General features: G+C 32.8%; 2 protein-coding genes across 2 annotated transcripts in view; both read right to left on the reverse strand.

The window, feature by feature from the left end:
- The window catches only part of LOC100211402 (acetyl-coenzyme A synthetase, cytoplasmic), a 58,879-nt gene that overhangs the window by 13,735 nt on the left and 19,242 nt on the right, over nt 1-25,902 (reverse strand). Inside the window, exons 4-5 of the mRNA XM_065813993.1 lie at nt 19,996-20,068; nt 3,871-4,040 (exon numbers count right to left, since the gene is read on the reverse strand). Coding sequence (XP_065670065.1) covers nt 3,871-4,040; nt 19,996-20,068 — 243 coding nt within the window. The remainder of the gene's footprint in view (nt 1-3,870; nt 4,041-19,995; nt 20,069-25,902) is intronic.
- Nucleotides 8,798-13,274, reverse strand: LOC136088898 (uncharacterized). Its single transcript, XM_065813992.1, has one exon. The coding sequence runs from the start codon at nt 13,272-13,274 to the stop codon at nt 8,916-8,918; it is 4,359 nt and encodes a 1,452-aa protein (XP_065670064.1). The 3' UTR covers nt 8,798-8,915.

Consider the following 25,902-nt stretch of genomic DNA (forward strand, 5'->3'; position numbering starts at 1 on the left):
ATTGTGTTTTTTTCTTTTGACCATCCAGACAATATTTAATAAATTATGAAATTTTTATTATTTATTAAAAATGACCTTTGACATTTTTAATAAACAAACTTTAATAGAAAATTAACAGAATTGAAGATATCAGTATAAATGTTTAGTTTGTTAAATTATATTTGATGCAAAGGTATTTAACTTTTGAAGGTTTTGACTTAAAGAGATGATTTTATTATAAGTTGAAAGAAAAAGTTTAAAGAGAATTGAAAATTGTCTGACTTAGTCTGACTTAGTCTGACTTATTTAGGGTCCGAGTTAACAAAATTCTACTGTATGAATAACCTTTGATCATTAAAATGTCCATCAAATATATAACAGCATAATATCAATATAAAAATATAATATATAACAATATATGTAATACTGTAAGAATGCTTCGATATAAAATTTACTTTTTTTTTTTTTAATAAAGCATATTAGGAAATGCTATTAAAAGATCATTAATATATACATTTTTATTAAAATCATTAATATATACATTTTTATTACATCCTGGCAACACTGTAACTGCTAATTAAGCTAATAAAAATAGAAATTCAATAAATAATTCATTCAACAAATTAGTTAAATAATGAATGAATAATATTTGTCTACAGTAAAAAAAAACAACATTTTATTCCTTTAAAAAAACACAAGAGTCGAGAGCCAGTCAATTTTTGTGGCTCCAGCTCCAGCTTCAACTCCACCAAAAAACAAGGCTCCATGGCTCCGGTTCCACAAGCCTGGTACTCAAATGTCAAATGTTTTAACATCTAGCACAAGCAAAGTCATATATAGCAAATGAACATTTTCAAAAGAAACCTTAAGAAGAAAAGTATGACTGTATTTTGAAGAAAGTAAAAGTAATTTTAATGTTTGAAATTTTTAAAGATTTACAAATCCAATTTAGATTATAACTAAACCAACAATAAAGGCTTTAGCTTAACCAACAATTTAGGTTTTAACTAAACCAATGTGAAAAAAGATATGTAAAATAAAAATATGCAAAAATATATATAAGATAAAATAATCCACTTTAATAACTAATTAAATTCTTTTTTTAAATTTTTTTTTTTACAAAATAACAAATTACATACTTTGATTTAAAGACTTTGTTATTAAATTAGTTTAGTTCTTAATTCAATTTTTGTATAAGTTAAATGTCTTCCATAACATGTTGTCAGGTAATGACCATTTTGAAGATAGTCTAAGCCAGAGCCTTGTGAAAGTTATGTTATTTCTGTTGATGCTGAACCATATATAACTAGAACAAAGGTAAGATTTTGTTTACAAAAGTTGCATTATCTCAACTTGAGACTAAAGTAACTGATCAATTTAATAAGTTGCAACATTTGTATTTATATTCAATACCCTTTTTGCATAAATATATTCATTACATTACCTATTTTATAATAATTTTGCAGGTTTTAAAGGGTCAACCACTGCTATTTCACTGGCTGTAGAGGCAACTACTCATCATTACTTGATCATCATATGAAAAAGTTAGGGTTTTAAATTTTTAACAAATCAAAAGGTGATGGGCTTGTGGATTCGTCAAATTCTTCAAGAAATTTTAACACAATCAAATAAAACTGTTGTTTTATGCGAGTTCTGTAAAAAATTCCATTATTAACACCCTCCCTGTTTATTAGAACTAGACAAAAATCCACTCCCTCCCCTATATTACTACCCTCCTTGTATTTGGCACGCAAAAATATCATTGTCAGAATTAGGCTAGATCTTTTTAATGATGTTCTTTCTCTTTTAGATAAATAATTTTTTGTAAACATAGTTGAACTTGCTTTAGAAATCAAGTTTAAACTGTCACATGTTAACATGTCAGATAATAACTCACAAAGAAATGCAAAAAGATTACATTTCTTTGTAAGTTATCATCTTTTGTTCTAAATACCAACATTCGATCTTATGTGAGTCCTCATTCAAAGTTGAATCATTTGACATTTAAAAAAAGTTGAATCAAAGTTGACATTTAAAAAAAGTTGAAGTAAAGTTAACATTTTAAAACTATATTAAAAGCAAAAAGTTTTTTTATTTGTTTGGTCCTAGAATTCTTTTGCACTTAAAAGCAAACCTTTCAATCGATTAACTTTAAATGCAGTTTATAAATGACTTGATTTGCAAACACATAACTTTTGAAGTTCGGAAGAGCAATATTTCTGTTAACCCTCAATGACTTATTATTGTTAACCCTGCTAAAATCATTAATTAATGATGATGGGGCTGAGCCAGCACATATCTTCTTTGTTTGGATTCTAATAGCCATTTGATACTTTTGATTTAAAGATAACATTTTTTTTTTGTTAAACTATTAAAACTTGAATAATTGACTATTAAATTTCAAATTTCAAGTAACATCACGGAGCAGAAGATATTTGTAATGGTTTATGAGATTAAACATGGTTTATGAGATTAAACATGGTTTATGAGCTTAAACATGGTTTATGAGATTAAACATGTTTGCCCTTAGTTCAAGTGAATGATCACTTTTCTGTAAAGTGATCATTAAATAAATTTGCTATTTACTGTTCCTATTATTTTGGAAATTCTTTGGAATAGAAATAGAACATTAAAATTATCCAGCTTTTTCTCCATAAAATCTTTGATTTTCCACACTTCTTGCAAAATTATTATATTAATACAATCATAAACAAATTCTTTTATTAATTCAAAATTACTACTAAGACTTAATATGCTATTTATACAATAGCATATTAAATGGTTTATGTTTTTGTGTTTATCAATCATCGTTAGTAAAGTTGTGCTACTGACATTGTGATTGTTTTTGATATTATTATATTGTAACTTTTTGTAAAAAAACTTGTGCAAGTTATTTTTATTAATTCTTATCTTGATAACTTTTTTAGTCTTTAATGAAGAATTGATTTTCAGGGCCGATTTTCAGATTGATTTTTTAATTTATTTCTCTCTCTAAATAATAATTTTTTGCTATCTCTTTGCACTAAGGCCATGGTTATTATAAACTTTATTTTAATTTTATTCAACTTGCTGGCTTCTTAAATTACTGCTTGAACAGAATGCTTAATATTCATTTTCTTTCGATTTATTAACACCATAAATTACTAAATTTTTTTCTCTCTTCATTTATACAAAAGTTTCTACAGAGAAAAGCATTTAGAAAAATAGCCTTTTGGTCAGTAATCTTTGGTTATCTAGCAGTAAAAAGACTGCTAAACAAATCTTAACAATTAATTATTTTTCCATTTTCTAATTCAGTAACAAATATTTCGGGAAGTTCTTTCCGCTTAGTTAATTGTGCATTAAAATTTCAAGTGTAACAATTTTCTTATCTTTGAAATCAAGAATTTGAATATTAACAATTTTTAAATTATCTTTAAATTTTTGTACCAAGTTAAGTACAGCTCCTCAACTTGTCAATTGTTAATTTGAATAGATGATTATGAACAAATGACCTTGTTTATAAATAAATTGTTTGTAATCTTTGAATTCATAAGTATTAAATAAAAAAATGACTTGTTTGCCGATGCAATAATCTCTACCATTTTTATTCATATTCTTTTCAAATAGAGTAGTCACCACACAGAACAGACTTAAGTAAATCAATTTTGATACACTTTTTTTCAGCACTTTTAATTTTTTATTAATAAATTTCTGAATATATTAAATTCATATACTCAAAAATCAACTCAATATATACTCAATAAAACAGCAGTATTATTACATCAAAATACAATATTATACATTCTAATAATAAGATATATAATACTATTTTACAATATATCTTACTATTATTACAACGCTATTTCTCCAAAGAACGTTTTAAACATTTAAATAAAAAATAGAAATTACAGTCCCGTCCTTGGATCTCTTTGTTGAGGAGCATTCGTCAACAAGATTTGTTTTTATATTTTTGACAACAATACACAATGAAACAACAAGTCCAGCTTCTGTACATTCTGCAATAGCAACATCAGCAACTGATTTTAGGTCAAGTTCTTTAGTTCCTCGACGACCACCATCTGAGTATTTAAAGTTATTTTGTATAAAATATGATAAAATTTTGTAATTATGTTATATAAAAATTCTTAAAAGCCTAGAAGTACTTTTTAAAAAAAACAATTTAAAGTTTGTTATTCTTACTTAAGTTTGTTGTTCTTACTAAAATTTGTTATTCTTACTAAAATGTAATGGAAGTCTTCATGTCAACATAAAACACTCCTAATCTGAAAAATAAAAATAGTTTTTAATTTGCTTTTTCTTTAAAAAAAAAGGCCTAAAAACTGATTAAAAGATAATCCAGATTTGGGCTGTTTCAAGTAACTTAAGTACTTAAGTAACTGTTTCAAAGGTTTAATTACTTAAGTAAGTATTTGTATTATTTAAGTAATACCAAGTAATATTTTGTCAAGTTAAACAGAAAATTGGTATTTTATTAAAATTTGTATAAAAGTAGTATTACTTAGTATATCACTGTATCATACAATATACAGCTACTTTAACCCTATATTGTACAGTATACAGCTACCCTAATCCTATATTGTACAATATACAGCTACCCTAACCTTGTGTCATACAATATACAGCTTTAGAAAAACAAGTAACAATATCATTACTTTATCATTTAGAAAAACAAGTAACAATATCATTACTTTATCATTTAGAAAAACAAGTAACAATATCATTACTTTATCATTTAGAAAAACAAGTAACAATATCATTACTTTATCATTTAGAAAAACAAGTAACAATATCATTACTTTATCATTTAGAAAAACAAGTAACAATATCATTACTTTATCATTTAGAAAAACAAGTAACAATATCATTACTTTATCATTTAGAAAAACAAGTAACAATATCATTACTTTATCATTTAGAAAAACAAGTAACAATATCATTACTTTATTATTTAGAAAAACAAGTAACAATATCATTACTTTATCATTTAGAAAAGGTGAAAAATATAAAAATATAAAGTGACTGGCATTTCTTGCTATACTTTAATGTCAGGATCAACTTTATATTCAAATTTAAACCTTAATCCAAGACAACTTTCAATTGTTGCCAGTTTTTTCAAGAAAGATTCTTCTGAACTTGTTTTGGTTTGAATGGTTGCTGCTGATCTTATTCCCATTAATAGATTGTCAAAAAGTATTGATATTCAAAAAGGATGGGCTGCTCGTATTCTAAAATTCTACGTTAAAGGCAAGCTGTGACTTCAATGTTTTTGCAATACCAAGCGAAACTTAAAAAAAAAAGATGGTTTATGATTTGTCAAAAATGATTGAGAATGGTGATAGATTTTCATTGACTCTAGATAAATGGACTTAGAATAGAAATCAAAGATATATATGCACTTCAACATGTTAGATAACTTAGTTTAGGATTGTGGGCTCAATGAAGGCTAAAGATGGTCTTAAATTGATTGAAGCAAAATTAAATCTGAATAATCATATTTTTGGAATGGATACAGATAGAGTGTAAAGAAAAAAACCAGAAAATGGTTTCAAATAACTCATCAACTATGTCTTTCTCATGGAATTCACTTGGCAGTAGTTAATGTACTTTATAAAAAAGTAAATGATCTAGTAGAAGAAAAAGATTCTTGTTCTGACAACTTAGATAAGGATAATGAAGAAGTCAATGATGATGATAATGTACCAATTATGAAACTTATGTCGATTGGGAAGAACTACTACTTAATAAAGAAACTGTTGAGCTATATGAACTTGATGGAATTAAAACCACTATCCAAAAATTTTGAACGATTGTTAAGTTTTTTAAAAGGTCACCTCTAAGAAATGATGATCTTTAATGCTGTTGTCTTAATGAGTTTGGGAAAGAGTTGGCTTTAATTTTGGATACAAAAACACGGAACTCGGAATGTCTAAAATGATTTCAAGATTTCTTAAAATTGTTAGAAAAACATTGAAGCATTTTAATGCATTGGAAATGCTACCGACTGATAATGAAATTAAAATGTTTAGACATTTAGGATATTGTTTAGAAATTATTGAAGCTGGTGCTGACGCTCTTTCTAAAAGAGATTTTCCTCTTTTTGAAGCTGAAAAAATATGCCAATTTTTTTTAACAAAATTAAAAGACCAAGATACAACAATAGCTTCCTTTTTTTTTTTAAGTGTCTGTGATAAAAGAATTTTCAAAAGAAGAAATATTGCAGGACTTTTAAGATAGTTAGAGGTAATAAATCAGGTAATAGATTTTATTTTAGAATATTCTAAGAAAAAAGATCTTATAGAAAAAAATAATTATAGCAAGAGATATTTATTCTGATCTTTTTTATGATCATTAAGATTCTAAAGCATCAGTTGAATGTGAAGCCTCTAATGTTGAAATTGAAGAACCTTTGAAAAAAAAGAGTAAGACTGAAGAGCTTCACTATTTCCTAACCCAAAATTCAAATTTAATGATAAACAAGGCTTCCTTTAATGTTTTAGACTGTATCAAAAAAGAAATGGCTGAATTTGAAGGATCAAATGACTGTTCAAAAATGCTAAAAAAATTGCACTATGCTTTAAAGTCATTACCACCTACAGCAGAAAGATGCTTTAGTACTGCCGGTGTTTTTATTACTTAGTTGAGAACACCATTGAGTGATAAAAAGGTTGACACATGTTTTTTGCGTTCAAATTTAAAAGTTTAATTAGATTTTCTTTTGTTTGGTTATACTTATATAGTAAAAATACACAAAAATGTATGTAAACTTTATGTTTCGAAAAAAACTAAAATTACTTAAAAATAAATAAGTAATTTGAGAAAAATTGCTTAAAATTACTTGAGTAATTTTTTCCCATTACTTGAACACCCTTAATCCAGTTATCTAGTTCTTAATTTTGTAATCTTTTATTTAAACAGTGTACCAAAATTTCTGTTTAAAATATAAAATTTTAAGACTAAATTAAATATGTTTAAAAAAAATATGTTGGAATAATTTTTTTACACAAGATAAAAATTTAGTAATATTCTGAGAAATTATTTTTTCTGTCTCATCAATTTAAAAGTCTTAGCAATTTAAAATTCTGTTACATCAGTTTAAGTCAATTAAAAACTCTGTTATCAGTTCAAGCCAATAAAAAACTCTGTCACATCGGTTTAAGCCAATTAAGAATTCTGTCGCATCGTTTTGAATTAAAAATGAAAAATGTGACTACAGACTTAAAAGATATTTTTTTATTAAGAAAACCTTTTTTTAAGTTTTCTAGTGTGAAAAACCACATAACCACAAAGTCAATATAAAGTAACAAAAGATTGTTTTTGTTTTTTTTAATTAAGTTTTGCTGATAGACAAGCCATATTCATTATTGATTAAAGAGGTAATTTGTCTGATCATTGGTTTGAAAAAATATTTTTTTATTATGAAGGTTTCCATTACAGTTAAATTATTATTTTTTAAAAGATTGACATAAAGATATTAAATAATTACAAATAAAAACAATTTCTAAACTTAGTGATATAAATTCTTATGTTGACTGATTTTAAATCTCCACTTTTAAGATAAAAAAAGAATTAATGAATTTTTTGAAGAATTATAACAATTTAATTAAAAGACTTCTTTATTAAAATCTAAGAATTTTTACTTGTGTTCATTGGATATTGCATAAACTGATTTTTATAGTTATGCAGCATTTATGCAAAATTATGTATAAATACAGCAATGTGATAAGATATTAGGTCTTCTCCAATATCTTAATTTAGCCAAACAACAAAGCAAGGGCATTGGATTTAAATTTTCTTTTAAATTATTAACTGTGTTGAGTAGTGAACTCAGAAACTAAAAAGAAAAGATCATAATATGGATGTGCTCAAAATGGATTTCAAATTCAAATATATTTCTAAGTACTGTTACGTAATAGATTTCACTCGTGGTTATGCGTTATAGGTTTACTCCAAAGTGTTTATAAAGTGACTTTATTTAAATAAACAACTACGTCTCGTTTACCCAAATAAAAATAATCAAATATATATATAAATACAATTTATATTATTCTCTTAAATAGTTTGTCTTTTAATTAATTAATCCGTTATTGCTTCACTAACTCTTCTGACTGACCATCTGCTCCAACCCCCGCCTTGTATATCCCCTATATCTATATTCACATACACCGTCATATCTCGTCTTCTTCGCGTTTTTATATCCTCAGCAGACGCTAGACGCGGCTACGGTTAGTAAACAGTTTGGTTGATAAACAAATGTTTATCTAAACGCTATACGCTTCGTTGAACTTCAGTGTTCCGCTTGAGTAGTTTTGTTTGAGACCTTCGTAACATTACTTACCAAAACAGAAAAAAGTCTGTCCTCGGACTTAAAAGCATCACCAAAACATCAGAACTTATAAAATCTCAGTAAAACAATAAAATCTCGAATAATCCGTAGAATCAATAAATATCTGCAAACAACAATACCTCAACTAATCAGCAGAATCAATAAATTACTGCAAACAACAATATCTCGAATAAACGGCAGAATAAGTAAAATCTCTGTAAAACAACAATATGTCGAATAATCAGCAGAATCAGTAAATCTCTGCAAACAACAGTATCTTGAAAAATCAGCAGAATCAATAAATTACTGCAAACAACAATATCTCGAATAAACGGCAGAATCAGTAAATCTCTGCAAACAACAGTATCTCGAAAAATCAGCAGAATCAATAAATTACTGCAAACAACAATATCTCGAATAAACGGCAGAATAAGTAAAATCTCTGCAAAACAACAATATCTCGAATAATCAGCAGAATACTCGAATAAACTACCTATCATCTTGTAAAACTAACTTTGTACGCAACTCATGGTGGTTGGAGTCGTTCCATATCTCCATCCGGGAATTATTGAAACCCTAATTCCCGCCACTACTGTTAACAAGTAATCTTCTAGTCTCTATGGACATCTTTACAAGCCGGATACTTGCAAGTACGCGTGGAATGTCTTTTTCCTTTAGGGGACATTGATGTTGACTGGTCTTGTCGTGGCTGCACCATAGCCTCATTTTCCAAGTGTTTTTGAAAACATTTTAGGCACGGTAAGGCATAATTGAAATTGGGTTTATTCACAATCAAATATATGACTATGAGAAGTATTGCTGCCCACAAAATGGATCCACTTATACCACCTAGAAATTTATGGAAAAAGGAGCCTGCGCCTTCTCCAACATCTTTTACAGCTCCTCCTGCGGCTTTTAATACTGTGGATGAAGCAACACCAATTGATTGGACTAATTTTTCGTCTAAATTGGGAACACCACTTAAGGAGTCTTTAATGGCTCCTCCGATAGCTTTAATAATTTGGCTCCCTCCGCTTGCTGTGGCTTGTAGGGCACTGCATAAGGCCGTACCAATGGCTGTCAAAATATCACCTCCATTTGTATCACTAATGGTTTTGAGTGTTTGCAACGTTTCATGCGACCCTGATATCAGTTGTAAGACTGTATACGGTGAAAGACGTTGTGGTTTATCGACTAAAATATCCTTACTATAGCCTCGAATGCGGGGAACTGGTTTAGTCTTTGAAGGTAGAACGTTATCTAGTTGAGTTCCAACAATTTTAACTCGTCCGAAGGCTGTTATTTCGTACATGGTGTTTTGTCTTGAATCTTGTAGGTAGGTGTGTTTAGGTCTGAGCTTACAAGGGATTCGAGGACTGGTCCTTATTAACTTCCTATCACTAACTTCTAAAAAAAAAGTGATATTTGAACTTGGTAAAGTTATAGGGAAGTGCTCAAAACAGAAATTGCCTATCTTCCGGGCATAGTTTATGGCATATCTAGTATAATTTACGCACTTTGACAGTAACAGAGCATCGCCAGCTGATTCAACAGTCACACCCGAAGATTGGTGTATCCCTTCTGCCGATGTTGTAGGAAATTGAGTAATCATCCGCCGATGGATGCGGGAAATTTCGGTCTGTATAAAGCACATTTGCTCCCAGGCACTTATCATACTAATTTTTTGGGACATGAGGGCAACGGAAATGTGCGCTTCCAAAATGGCCGTAGCTGGATCATTTCCTAATTTCTGAGAATAATTGGCTGCAGCGGACTTGTATTGTTGAAAAACATCCTCTGGGAACGTAGGATCTTTTAGGATCATGCCGTTATCCAGAGTAAGCACGTTGTCCTTTTGTTCTGATAGCTGTATTGCACCGCCGATTTTTAGGCTCCTGATTAGGATAAATTCTCCAATCTGCTCGATAGGGTATGTACCTATCTTTTTCATGACTTCTTCGTCGTGTTTAATGGACTCCCAGACAATTACTGATTCTGGCCATTCAGTAGGCACACACCGACGCATGACATAATAACATGGACTCTTTGTGACATATTGTTCTATCGTTAAAGATCGCCCGGTAAGTTGTCCTTCGTATATTCTCATATTGAAGTGCATATAATCCGCTGTTTTTGTGCGCATCCATGAGCAATGGAATTCGTCTGAAACTACTGTTCTCCATGCGTTAGGGCCAGCTACTTGCAGCGCTCCATATGGTGAAATTTTGGTGGTCATGGCTGAGAGACATTCTCCTTGTGTTACAGCTACCTTTTTTGAATCTATCTCTCTTGACTTTTGGTTAAGGAAGTTTGATTGGCATGTGAGGGTGACCTTTTCGGCATAACAATGATATAAGATTACTGTCGTTGTTTGTGGTCGGTAGGCGTAAACATCTGCCACGAATGTCTTTACAGAATCATTTAAGGAATGCATATTATGCGCACAAGATAGTATTGAAGGTACCTGATAAACTCCGATAGGCTGCACCTTTGTACAATCATAGACTTCACCGATAAATAACCCTGTGGTCAATGTAGGTATTATGAGTAAGCATAAGAGAATAATGGAAATCATTATATTCCATGATCTGTTTATATTGAAAATTGGCAAGAGTCTATTTCTGGTCTGTTTGTCATCTTGTTGTCTAATCGAAAATACTCTTGTTATTGCGGAAACATGTAGACTTTTTTTTGTCTTTTCTAAATATTTTTGCACTACTTGTTTATCAAAGATGTTTTCTTCTGGTTCCCACGTATTTTGAGTCGAAGGAAAATCCTGCCATTTAACTAGGTATTGCGTTCTACCTTTCCTTTGCCTTTTACCTATTATTTCCTCCATTTTAAATATATCTAAGTCATCAATTTCGTTTTCCGGCAAGCTATGTTGTATTTTATCCGTTTCTTTTTTATTGGTTGCAAATGTTACTTGTTTTTTTTCTTTCTGGTTACTTTCCTCAAAACAAAATTCATCACTTGTCTCTGTTGCCTCATTTAGAACTTCAATGTCTAAAGCTATTTCCGTTGTGGGTTTTTCTTCCAAACCAAACCATTGTTTGAGGCGAGACACGTGAACTGGAGTTGTAAGCTCTTTATTGTTCATATTTTCTACCTTGAACGTTACAGGAGACGTTTTTTCGATTAAACGAAACGGACCGTGCCAGAAGCTCGTGAGTTTTTTCACCGAGCCTTTCTTCGTAATCGGTGTATATATCCACACTTTATGTCCTACTTGAAATGGGTACTCTTTAGCCGTTTGATCATAGTGTAACTTCATCTTGGTCTGAGCTTTCTGGATATTTTCTTTGGCAAGGTTACGTGACAATCGTAGGTCGGATATGAGTCGTTGAACAAGTAACTCAGTGTTATCTGTGGGGTCATTTCTCGGCAATAAAGTAGTATCATGGGGTTGCAGAGCGTCCCTGCCATATGTCAACCTAAAGGGTGTTTCTCCAGTGCTAGTAGAGATACTAGTGTTATACGCATATACTGCGGCGGGAAGGTGAACATCCCAATCTCGTTGGTTAGAGGCCACATACATCGAAAGATTCTGAGCCAAAACTCCATTAATACGTTCCACAAACCCGTCGGTTTGAGGGTGATAGGCCGTTGTAAACAACTTCTTTACATTTAGTATGTCACATACCACTTTTATCAACTTGCCAGTACAATTGCTACCTCTATCTGTTAGAAATCGTCTTGGTGCTCCATGTCTAAACACAATGTTGTCTACGAATAACTCTGCTATTGATGTTGCCGCGATGGTAGATACTGCAAAAGCCTCCACATATTTTGTGAATAAACAACCAAAAACAAATATATATAGGTTTCCTTTTAATGATGGCAGGAATGGTCCCAGGCAATCAGCAGCAATGATATCCCATGGGTCTTCAACGGGAATTGGTAATAAGGGTGCTTTACTAGGAGCTGAATTTTGTTTTCGTTGGGCACACGTTATACAGGACTTGACCCAAGTTTGTATTTCATTGTACATTCCTACCCAAAAGTAGTTGCGCCTAATTTTTCCAAACGTCTTTGTTACTCCAAAGTGGCCTCCGCACGGTTCATCGTGAGCCCAGGTTATCAATTCTGATCTTAAGGACTGCGGTACAACCAACTGGGTGAGATTCCTCGAAACTTTCGATTCATGATGGAATAGCAACCCATTCTCATCTAAGTGGTAACTACCTTCCATTGCTAATACCTTCTTCGCCTCTTTTAAGTCGTCTGGTAGTTCTCTCTTGGTTAGATATGTGACTAGGCGGGCGTAATAGGGATCACTTCGTTGTTCTTTTACCAAATGGTCAATAGATTTCCCTGGCACTGTCATTGTTGCGACTGTGTTGTAGCTGCATCTTGACAGCCCATCTGCATTCCCATGTATTTTTCCTGACCTGTACGCTATTTCAAAGTTATAACTTTGTAGTATCAAACTCCATCTTGCTAAGCGACCCGTCGGATCTTTGATTGAGATTAACCATTTTAATGAATTATGATCGGTTACTATTTTAAATTTTTGTCCGTAAACATAAGGTCTACATTTCTGTATCGCAACAACTACAGCTAAAGCCTCGCGTTCGGTTGTGGAATATTTACTTTCAGTGCTTGTGAAATTCCGTCCACCATAGAGGATAACCTTTTCAAGGTCTCCTTGATATTGGGATAAGACATACCCTGACGCTTGGCCACTTGCATCTGAGTATATAATGAACGGTTTGTTAAAGTCAGGGAAAACCAAAATGGGTGACGTTGTAAGGGATTGTTTGAGAAGTTCAAAGCTGTTTTGCTGCTCAATCTGCCATTCGAAACCGGCATCCTTTTTTAATAGATTATTTAACGGCAAAGCAATGTTCGAAAATCCTTTAATAAACCTTCTATAGTAACTACACAAACCAATGAATGCTCTAACATCTTTTATATTTTCTTTTATTTGCTTTGATATTTTCTGGGTCCAGTTTGATACCATCTGCATTAATATTATGTCCTAAAAATTTTACTTCGCTTGTACAGAAGGTACATTTCAGTATGTTTAATTTTAAACATGCTTGTCTTATAGCTTCAATTATCATATTTATATGTTCGAGGTGCTCTTTATACGTTTTTGAGTATATCAAGATATCATATAAATAGAGCATGCTATTTTTGTATAGATGGTCACGAAGTATGTATTCATCATTCGTTGAAACGTTGAAGGTGCATTAGACAGACCAAAGGGAAGAACTTTAAACTGATACAATCCTTTGTGCGAGATAAACGCGGTTTTCTCTTTAGATTCGTTGTCGAGCTGTACCTGATAATATCCGCTTAAAAGATCCAATAAAGAAAAATATTTTGCACCATGTAACATGTCGAGACTTTCATCTATTCGGGGGAGTGGATAGGTATCCTTCTTTGTAACGTTATTTAGCTTACGATAGTCAATACATACTCTGAAAGTTCTGTCTTTCTTCGGTACCATGACTACCGGACTGGACCAGGGACTGACACTAGGTTCAATGACATCATTCGCGAGCATCTCCTCAATGTGCTTGTCCAAGGATTTTCTATTGAAGTGCATATAATCCGCTGTTTTTGTGCGCATCCATGAGCAATGGAATTCGTCTGAAACTACTGTTCTCCATGCGTTAGGGCCAGCTACTTGCAGCGCTCCATATGGTGAAATTTTGGTGGTCATGGCTGAGAGACATTCTCCTTGTGTTACAGCTACCTTTTTTGAATCTATCTCTCTTGACTTTTGGTTAAGGAAGTTTGATTGGCATGTGAGGGTGACCTTTTCGGCATAACAATGATATAAGATTACTGTCGTTGTTTGTGGTCGGTAGGCGTAAACATCTGCCACGAATGTCTTTACAGAATCATTTAAGGAATGCATATTATGCGCACAAGATAGTATTGAAGGTACCTGATAAACTCCGATAGGCTGCACCTTTGTACAATCATAGACTTCACCGATAAATAACCCTGTGGTCAATGTAGGTATTATGAGTAAGCATAAGAGAATAATGGAAATCATTATATTCCATGATCTGTTTATATTGAAAATTGGCAAGAGTCTATTTCTGGTCTGTTTGTCATCTTGTTGTCTAATCGAAAATACTCTTGTTATTGCGGAAACATGTAGACTTTTTTTTGTCTTTTCTAAATATTTTTGCACTACTTGTTTATCAAAGATGTTTTCTTCTGGTTCCCACGTATTTTGAGTCGAAGGAAAATCCTGCCATTTAACTAGGTATTGCGTTCTACCTTTCCTTTGCCTTTTACCTATTATTTCCTCCATTTTAAATATATCTAAGTCATCAATTTCGTTTTCCGGCAAGCTATGTTGTATTTTATCCGTTTCTTTTTTATTGGTTGCAAATGTTACTTGTTTTTTTTCTTTCTGGTTACTTTCCTCAAAACAAAATTCATCACTTGTCTCTGTTGCCTCATTTAGAACTTCAATGTCTAAAGCTATTTCCGTTGTGGGTTTTTCTTCCAAACCAAACCATTGTTTGAGGCGAGACACGTGAACTGGAGTTGTAAGCTCTTTATTGTTCATATTTTCTACCTTGAACGTTACAGGAGACGTTTTTTCGATTAAACGAAACGGACCGTGCCAGAAGCTCGTGAGTTTTTTCACCAAGCCTTTCTTCGTAATCGGTGTATATATCCACACTTTATGTCCTACTTGAAATGGGTACTCTTTAGCCGTTTGATCATAGTGTAACTTCATCTTGGTCTGAGCTTTCTGGATATTTTCTTTGGCAAGGTTACGTGACAATCGTAGGTCGGATATGAGTCGTTGAACAAGTAACTCAGTGTTATCTGTGGGGTCATTTCTCGGCAATAAAGTAGTATCATGGGGTTGCAGAGCGTCCCTGCCATATGTCAACCTAAAGGGTGTTTCTCCAGTGCTAGTAGAGATACTAGTGTTATACGCATATACTGCGGCGGGAAGGTGAACATCCCAATCTCGTTGGTTAGAGGCCACATACATCGAAAGATTCTGAGCCAAAACTCCATTAATACGTTCCACAAACCCGTCGGTTTGAGGGTGATAGGCCGTTGTAAACAACTTCTTTACATTTAGTATGTCACATACCACTTTTATCAACTTGCCAGTACAATTGCTACCTCTATCTGTTAGAAATCGTCTTGGTGCTCCATGTCTAAACACAATGTTGTCTACGAATAACTCTGCTATTGATGTTGCCGCGATGGTAGATACTGCAAAAGCCTCCACATATTTTGTGAATAAACAACCAAAAACAAATATATATAGGTTTCCTTTTAATGATGGCAGGAATGGTCCCAGGCAATCAGCAGCAATGATATCCCATGGGTCTTCAACGGGAATTGGTAATAAGGGTGCTTTACTAGGAGCTGAATTTTGTTTTCGTTGGGCACACGTTATACAGGACTTGACCCAAGTTTGTATTTCATTGTACATTCCTACCCAAAAGTAGTTGCGCCTAATTTTTCCAAACGTCTTTGTTACTCCAAAGTGGCCTCCGCACGGTTCATCGTGAGCCCAGGTTATCAATTCTGATCTTAAGGACTGCGGTACAACCAACTGGGTGAGATTCCTCGAAACTTTCGATTCATGATGGAATAGCAACCCATTCTCATCTAAGTGGTAACTACCTTCCATTGCTAATACCTTCTTCGCCTCTTTTAAGTCGTCTGGTAGTTCTCTCTTGGTTAGATATGTGACTAGGCGGGCGTAATAGGGATCACTTCGTTGTTCTTTTACCAAATGGTCAATAGATTTCCCTGGCACTGTCATTGTTGCGACTGTGTTGTAGCTGCATCTTGACAGCCCATCTGCATTCCCATGTATTTTTCCTGACCTGTACGCTATTTCAAAGTTATAACTTTGTAGTATCAAACTCCATCTTGCTAAGCGACCCGTCGGATCTTTGATTGAGATTAACCATTTTAATGAATTATGATCGGTTACTATTTTAAATTTTTGTCCGTAAACATAAGGTCTACATTTCTGTATCGCAACAACTACAGCTAAAGCCTCGCGTTCGGTTGTGGAATATTTACTTTCAGTGCTTGTGAAATTCCGTCCACCATAGAGGATAACCTTTTCAAGGTCTCCTTGATATTGGGATAAGACATACCCTGACGCTTGGCCACTTGCATCTGAGTATATAATGAACGGTTTGTTAAAGTCAGGGAAAACCAAAATGGGTGACGTTGTAAGGGATTGTTTGAGAAGTTCAAAGCTGTTTTGCTGCTCAATCTGCCATTCGAAACCGGCATCCTTTTTTAATAGATTATTTAACGGCAAAGCAATGTTCGAAAATCCTTTAATAAACCTTCTATAGTAACTACACAAACCAATGAATGCTCTAACATCTTTTATATTTTCTTTTATTTGCTTTGATATTTTCTGGGTCCAGTTTGATACCATCTGCATTAATATTATGTCCTAAAAATTTTACTTCGCTTGTACAGAAGGTACATTTCAGTATGTTTAATTTTAAACATGCTTGTCTTATAGCTTCAATTATCATATTTATATGTTCGAGGTGCTCTTTATACGTTTTTGAGTATATCAAGATATCATATAAATAGAGCATGCTATTTTTGTATAGATGGTCACGAAGTATGTATTCATCATTCGTTGAAACGTTGAAGGTGCATTAGACAGACCAAAGGGAAGAACTTTAAACTGATACAATCCTTTGTGCGAGATAAACGCGGTTTTCTCTTTAGATTCGTTGTCGAGCTGTACCTGATAATATCCGCTTAAAAGATCCAATAAAGAAAAATATTTTGCACCATGTAACATGTCGAGACTTTCATCTATTCGGGGGAGTGGATAGGTATCCTTCTTTGTAACGTTATTTAGCTTACGATAGTCAATACATACTCTGAAAGTTCTGTCTTTCTTCGGTACCATGACTACCGGACTGGACCAGGGACTGACACTAGGTTCAATGACATCATTCGCGAGCATCTCCTCAATGTGCTTGTCCAAGGATTTTCTTTGAGATTCAGCGAGACGGTAAGCTCTTTGTCTAATCGGCTGAGCATCGCCAGTGTCAATACAGTGTTGTATTACATCAGTCTGCCCAATTTCATGCAGACCTTGACCAAAAACATCTTGGTTATTCTTTAGTAAGGTCAATAGCTGGAGACGTTCTTCAGGACCCAACGCGGCGGCGTTAGTCTTTGCTTCCAACAAATCTATCAACCCGTCAGGCAAACTAGCGCCGTATTCATCAGAGATTTTGGGGGGTAATGTAATAATAACCCCAATTACTTGATTTTTACCAATGGTTACATATTTTGGTGAGGGGTTAACCATATGAAGCTTAACTTGGTTAGACGCACCATGGGTTATGGTTAGAAAAACATGGACACCTTGTTCTTTAAAAAAAATTGTCTCTGGAACGAAAAGACAGTCCTCCTTAGTTTCTAAGGCGTGTGCTATGGTGAGGATAGTTTCACATTTTGGAATTGCTTTCATTTCCTTCTTGGCACATACCGTGGTCATTACAAACTCTCCAGTAGTTTTTTTTGGTAACTCTTGAAAAAGCGCTTCATCCGTAATATTCAAGTTAGGTTGGGGTGTATAGATTCTATCTAGACAGCCTACAGGGACTATAGGGTATTGGCAGCGGTTGTTAAGCAGCGGCTGGGACACTATAGCTTCATCTGGTGTAAGCGGCGTATCGGACTGCGGCGTCAGATTCTCTCGTTGTGTTTTGCTATCAGCCTTGACATTGGGTTGGTCGATAAGCAAATTACGTCTCAATAAAGTTTTGGAAATATTCAACCACTTGTCCTTAAGTTCATTAATTTGTGTTTTACCGTGGATTGGCGTATCATCAATAATTATTCCAGTGGCAAATTTATCATTGATAGGTTTACTGATCATATTTATAACAAATTTACCTTCAAATGTAACCAGATGATTCCCACAGTCTAATCTGACATTAAATTGGCTCATGAAGTCATACCCTAAAATTACTGGATGGGTTAAGTCTTTAGCAATTAGCATTTCATGCTCAAAGATATTACCTCCAATATTAATGGGGCATAAGGTTTTTCCTAAGACATGAAGTGGCGCTCCATTAGCTGTTCTCAGAGCGCCATAGTAGGAAAGCGGTTTGGCAACTTCTTTATGTTTTCGAAGATGGTTTTGTCCAATATACTACATCTAGCACCTGTTTCCATAATTATAAGTACTTTAAATTTGAATACTTTACCCCAGATTTCGGAACCAGGGTCCTCTTCCGGATCCGATTCGAGTGTGTTGGTGTGTCGCTGGGGAATTCGGCTATCCGACTGCGGACTGTTTCTTGGTTCATTATTTCGAAATTGTCTATTCGGGGAAGGAGTATTGCGAAATGAAGTCGAGTTTTGTGTATCATGGTTCCAGCGGTTAGGTTGCGGCGATATAGGTTGATAATGATTTTTCCCGGATAATGGGAAGGTTTGGTCAGAGCACGACCCTTGGGTGCATCCTACCTTTAGGCATCGGTTACATATTACTTGCCCATCACTGGTATGTAAGTTGCGTCCAGCTGGACGAAATCTTTCGTGCTAGGCGAGACGGTTATTGTTCCGCCTTAATGAGTCTATTTCTGACTGTAGCTCACCAATACGCTGATTTAAGTTTGGGTGTTCGTGGTAGGTAGAAGCCACAACTGTTTGCTTTGGGGGATTAAGAAGTCTAGCTTGGCTTCCAATCAAGATATAACTGAATCCGATCCGATTGAGTCTTGGAGCTTAGCAAAAGCTACTGCGGCTTGATAATCAGACGGTTGCTTTAATTTAAGAGCGTCCTGCAGGTGGGGTTTTAGTCCTTTAATGAATAGGTTTAACTTTGTCTCGTCATCGATGCCTAACTGCTGACTAAGTTTATCGAGGGTGTTGGTGTAGGAGGTGAGATTGGTATCCTGTGACAAGCTAAACAGTTCCATTTTCCGGTTCCATGCAATATTTGCATTATCGTAATGTCGCCGGAATTTCTCTTGGAGTTCGTGGTAATCGTTTCTAGCAAGTGCGGGAAGTGTCTCATAATAAACTAGAGCGCTGCCTTCTAATTAAGTGGAAACGCTAGTAATGTCCTTTCCTCTGTCCATTGATTGTGCAATGCAATACGCCGAAAGCTGGCCAACCATTCAGTAATGTCTTCCACTTCTGTACCCCTGAAAACTTTCGGATGTAGTTCTTGGCTCGGTTTTAATGCCAAACGTTCTAAAATTTGCTCAAGTGACATGCTGTTCTTCACTTCACGATTCGTTGGAGAACGACTGGTTTCGGTTTTAAACGGGTTGATGTCTTTATTTAAATAAACAACTACATCTCGTTTACCCAAATAAAAATAATCAAATATATATATAAATACAATTTATATTATTCTCTTAAATAGTTCGTCTTTTAATTAATTAATCCGTTATTGCTTCACTAACTCTTCTGACTGACCATCTGCTCCAACCCCCGACCTTGTATATCCCCTATATCTATATTCACATACACCGTCATATCTCGTCTTCTTCGCGTTTTTATATCTTCAGCAGACGCTAGACGCGGCTACGGTTAGTAAACAGTTTGGTTGATAAACAAATGTTTATCCAAACGCTATACGCTTCGTTGAACTTCAGTGTTCCGCTTGAGTAGTTTTGTTTGAGACCTTCATAACAGTACAATTTTACTTATTTTCATTAAAATAACAAAAAATATTTTCTTACCTGCTGTGATCAATATAGAGCACTGACCATCAATCATTCTATCAGCAAGTGAGTCAGCAGAAAAACCTGCAAACTGGTATATAAAATAAAAAAATTAAACCTTATTTTTCAATAACAAAAAAAGGTTAAGCAATATCTATTATTTAATCACAATGAGAAAATGAAATGAAATGAAAAATAAAATAAATGAAAAATAAATTAAAAAAAAAGAAAGTGTTGATGTTTAATATTAGTTCACAAATACAAAATTAAAAATTAAGAAAAGAAACCAAAAAATTTTGCAACAAGCTTCACAACAGAAACACTTTTTTAACAAACAGAAATTTTTACTTTTTAATTAAACAAAATACTTTTTTTTATCAAATTGTGTCATTGAAGCTAACATTAGTACAACTTTGACACCCATTTTTCATAGACATTACCTAATCCTAGATTCTACTTATTAAACCAGCAATCCAGATTTACTCGCCTAAGAATCGTCAAAAAATTCTAAAACATTTGGTATGCTTGCTGGATTATATCTTTGGTACATTTTGTGCTTGTAGCCAATCAGTGCATTTTGCACAGTATAATGAGGCTAAGTCATAATCTAATGCAGGTCATGTTTATCACCTCTGTGATGTTCTTAACTATAGGCTCATTGAGGTTCACTTCTTGGTTAGAACTCATTTCACTTGGTGTAACACTTCTTTCATTAACATTTTTTGTACAAGAACTCTCAGCTTAAACTTTGCTTTGTCACAGGTGTTAAAGTCAGGTCATTTGAATAATAACAATCTATACCAGTTAGGAGCAAGTTACTTTATGTACAGGGTTCATGGTAGTTTTAGAAATCTATTTTCCCTGAGTTTTCCCTGAGTATTCCCTGATTTTCACTCGATTTCAAGTACTTTTCCCTTGAGTGCGGGTGGTGAAAAGTATAAAATATTCCTTGTTAATGTTGAAGGATATAATATTTTCACAACTAAATTCATGTTCCCCTAATATTTTTATCAGAATTTTAAAGAAATTATTTTTAAAGAAATACTTCTTCATAATTAATAGTTATAAAACCACTGTAGTGAGCAACTTTCAATAAAAATAAAAATTTGTATATTTCAAAATAACTTCAATTTATATATAAAACTAAAAAACATTCCCTGAGTTTTTCCTGATTTTAAAGATTTTTTAAAAAAGTTCCCTGAATTTTCCAGGTATTCCCTGATTTTTCAAAATTTAAAAACTTTATCCTGGTTTTCCCTGAGTGCCATGAACCCTGTATGTAAAGTAGCTCATGTTATCAACAATAAAATTAGAATTTTTTTTACAGTTTTGTAACAACCACTAATAACTAACCAAGTTCTGTTCTGTTTTTTTATTCATTTATAGCACTAATTGGAACTCTTTATATTCCTCAACATTTTCTGAATGGTTTTGTATATACAATAAAACAATTTCAACTTTTATTAGCTAATTTTTCATATTGTAATTAATCAAAATTAATGATGCACATAATAATATCACTTAATTCTTATAAGTCACTGTATTGCAAGGATAATTAATGCATAGCAGTATTCTGTAATACTTAAAAGAATATTGAAAAAAAAAATCAAAATTCTTTAACTAACAAATTTTAAATAGAAATCAGAAATAAATAGAAAGACAAGAACGAAATCCTTATTTTTTAAACAAAAATTTTTCACTAACGATGTTTAAGTTTTCACCCAGTTTAAACAGAATTAAAATAGATAATTTAATCTTCTATCTATATATATATAAAAGGCAATGTGTGTGTGTTTGTTTGTTTGTTCTCTATAGAAATCCAAACCGCCGGACCGATCTCGATGAAATTTGGCATGGGGGTAGTCCTCGAGGGGGAGAAGGTTCTTAGCTGGGTTTTGACCCCGTACCCCAATCCCCGGGGTCAAGGGGGCCCAAAAATGGACCCCCCTGACCCCAGGGTCAGGGGAGACCATTTTTTGGGCCGATTTTTTAGGCCCATTTTTGGGCCCATTTTTGTGTACAGATATCAGGTAAGCCAGTTTAAATATTGGTTTGTATTAAGAATACAAACAATTAAGTTTAATAAAATGGCAGAAGAAATCATAAATTTATTTGAGGAGTTAAAGAGTCTGTTAAAAATTGACCATGCTCATAGAAACACTGTCAAGAATACTCAAAAATATATTGGATTTAAAAACAAGCTAACAAAAACAATGAGGTTCTGGCCACGGGATGTGCTAGATAAATTAGTTGATGCAGAGGATAAACAGTTTCTGATCAGCATGATGATGTCTTGTGGAAGAAAAGTTACACAACAGAAAATTTGCTGAACAAGAAAGAATCTATAAAGAAAAAGAACGGCAATCAAACATCTTAAGATGTTCTAAAATAAATTTAATGGAGATAGACAAAGGTTGTCTTGATCATTATGAACGTATTTATGAAACAAAGCAGCGTTCTCACAAAAGAAGCTTGAAAACTGACACAACTGTGTTTATACCACATAATATTCTGAAATCACCTAAAGTTATTGAAACAGCTGTTAGAAACAAAATTACACCTACTGCACTCAGTTTTTTATTCCACTCAATAATTTGTGTCACGTCTGGAGATTCTTCTAGAGTTGACTTGAGCTACACAACAGCATACAAGTGTATATATATATATATATATATATATATATATATATATATATATATATATATATATATATATATATATATATATATATATACATATATATTGATTAAAATAGAAATTTCTTGTTTTGTTTGAAATATTTTTTAAATCTTTCTCTAAAATGAAAATTTTACTTTAGGTACTTTTATTTTTAGTTAAATTTACTTTAGATCCAAAAAAATTCAATCATCAATATTTTTACTCTTGCATTTTTTATTTTAAACCATTTAGGAACAAAATGGAGCGTGTGCAGAAAATTGCTACCAAGACATTTAGGAACAAATGGAGCGTGTGCAGACAATTGCTACCAAGATAAAGAGCTCTTGCCGACATCACATAAGAGAGATTATACTAACTCATGTATGGAACAGTTAAAAGATCAAGATTTCAAAAGTTCCTTATATTAAACTTATTTTTAAGGTAATCTAACATGTTTATTATAATTTTTTATTATTATTATTAAGTATTTAAAAATAAACTAACATCAGTGTTATAAGCAACAATATAATGAATGCATTGTTTGGTTTTTAAGAAAAACTTTGAACAACGGAATTGCCAAACTATTGAAGACTTAGACATCCCTCAAATTTCACAGTCTTTAATAAACAAAAAAGATGCAATTACCAATCTTTGCCAAGAAGCAATGAGGCAAAATTTCAATAGAGGTGATTATTGAGAACTTGTTCAACTAACATTGTTGTATCTAAGTAATGGCAAAGATATGTTATTCTCTGGATTAATTAGACCAGGCCCTTTGCACAATGCAAGGTGGATGGCAAAATTGTCATATTCTATAAAACTTGTACTGTTGAACAAAAAAATCAGCCAGCTACCTAAAGGAACAATTTTTGCTCTAAAACAACTTCCTAAGCTACAAAGGATTGTTCAGTTTGTTGTATTTAGTTATATTCCATGGTGGCTCAGTGTACCTATATCTTCAGCAGCTCCTACTAACGGTTTAATTCTTATTAATTCATTATTAGAGTATAAAGTTATTGATTTTACTATTACTAATGCTGCGCTGAAAGCTTTCAGCAATCACATGTGGTATCTCACTGAGGAGTTAGCTCCACTGTCTCTATTTAATAACAACTTAGAGGACAAGCAGAGGTAAAAGATTGCAAATAAAATACTATCACTAAAAAATTATGTAACATTGAATAACTTCAAAAAGAAAAGGGTCAGGGTTTGGTAAACCTATATTTCCAATGGTTCCTAAAATGGCTGTGAAATATTTAACTGATTTTATTGGTGAAGACTCCCCAGTATTTTTCATCATATTAAATATAAATAGTAGTTTTCTCAGGGAACCGGTTACAGAATGGCATAAAAATAAGGATTTTTTAACATATCTAAATGATAAAGATGCTTTTTATGAAAGATTTATATAAAGATGTGTATAAGTTTTTTTGATTATTTTTTAATAAGTTTTGATTTTGATAAAACCTTAAATTTTTTATGATAAACATCTTAATATTTATTGGCAAACATCTACAGTCTTTACCATTTGCAATTTAATGTGAGTGTTATTAAACTGGTGTGCGCAATTATAAAACTTAACTTTTAAATAAATTTAAAAAATGCTTTTTTTAAATTCTGAAGAGTTTTTTACACTCAAACAAGATGCATTAAACATAGATTTAAAAAACATAACAAAAGTCATCACAAAGGACAAAATAAGCAACAATTTAAAAAAATATGTCCGAAGTGTAAAAGATAAAACCAGTAAGACCAATCTAAAATCATTCTATAGTGAAATAACAAAGCCAGACTCAGCAACAAGTGGTCGTTGGAACAATTAATGCTACCACAAAACTACAAGTCTAAAGTAGAATCTTCTGCCTTCCAAGTGACCCAAACAAAATTGACACCCAACTTAAAAATGACTTACTAGCAGCAATCGAAATTCAAGAATTGTAAAAACTTTTTTTCTTTTTATGTTATTCACCTCCCCAAGGCTGGGAGGGCCACTATAGTCAAGGAGACTACTTTATTGCAGTTACAATCGTCTCTCAACTCATTAACTCTGAAACATGAACCTTAACATCAACCTTGAGGAACAAGGTCACTGCGCTGAGAAAAAAGAAATTATAAAAAAGCAAAACAAAAAAGAGCTTAAAACATTTTAAGCTAATCAACCTTTTTTAAAAACACCGATTCAATTATCAAATCATTTAGGTGTTACCAAATCATTAACCTACTTTTATCAACATTATCAAAGAAAATTCTGCGAAAAACCACTAAAATTCAATGCAGTAAAACTTTTACTCGAAATAATACCATCCTATAAATGTTCACTCTCATGTTTTTTCACAAATACAACATCTCTCCCTTCTAAAAATATCCTCAATACAGTTTTCGATTTTCTTTCACTACAGCTGACCTGCTAGCTGCTGTGACTGAAAGATTTTATCATACATTGGATGGAGGCAGCTAGGGCTGGGGCTATATAACTTTATAAGCATGTTTCTCATAGTGTATCTGGGAAAGTTTTTGAGATAATTAAATCGTTTCTTTCTAATTGTTTTATTAAAGTCATAAAGGGGTACCTCAAGGTTCTATCCTTGGTCCTATTCTGTTTCTTATCTACATTAATAATCTTCCTGACAAACTTACATCTAAAGTAGCTCCTTTTACTGATGACTCAACTTTACACTCCTCTCTTGACTAAAAGCCTTCTCTTTTCAATCATTTAGAACAGGCAGCTGATCTTGAATCAGATCTTACTTCTGTAACAGGTTGGGTTTTCAGTGGTTTGTGAATTTTAACTTCAACAAAACTCAGCTATTTACATCTGGACTTAATTAACAATGCTTTTTTATAAAGCTTATCTAAATGATGAAGATGCTATTGTAAACATAGTTTACAATGCGTTTTCGGACCTTGTCATAAGTTGCATTCCTATTCATTGTCATAAAGTTGCATCTCGCATTGCAATAAAATTGCATCTTTTTATCTTTTCTACAAATACTGTCATGGTCGCTGCTTTAAGGAGCTATTATCTCTAGTTTTATCAACCAAAACTTATTTGCGCTTGACTTGTCTTTCAGCAAGTCGTATCTTTTTTACTGTATTTCCTGTATGCTCTAAGAACTTTTGTCTTTTTTTTTCCCACACTTCAATCCTTACAATATTATTTTTATTACAGAATGGCTTAATGATCTCAACCCTTACTCCATGAAATTGGACCCTCTTTTCGTAATGCCTCACCAGGTCATTGTCATTGGCAACACCAACTATCAAATA

Source organism: Hydra vulgaris, chromosome 12 (genome assembly GCF_038396675.1).
Source record: "Hydra vulgaris chromosome 12, alternate assembly HydraT2T_AEP".
Classification (NCBI taxonomy): Eukaryota; Metazoa; Cnidaria; class Hydrozoa; order Anthoathecata; family Hydridae; genus Hydra; species Hydra vulgaris.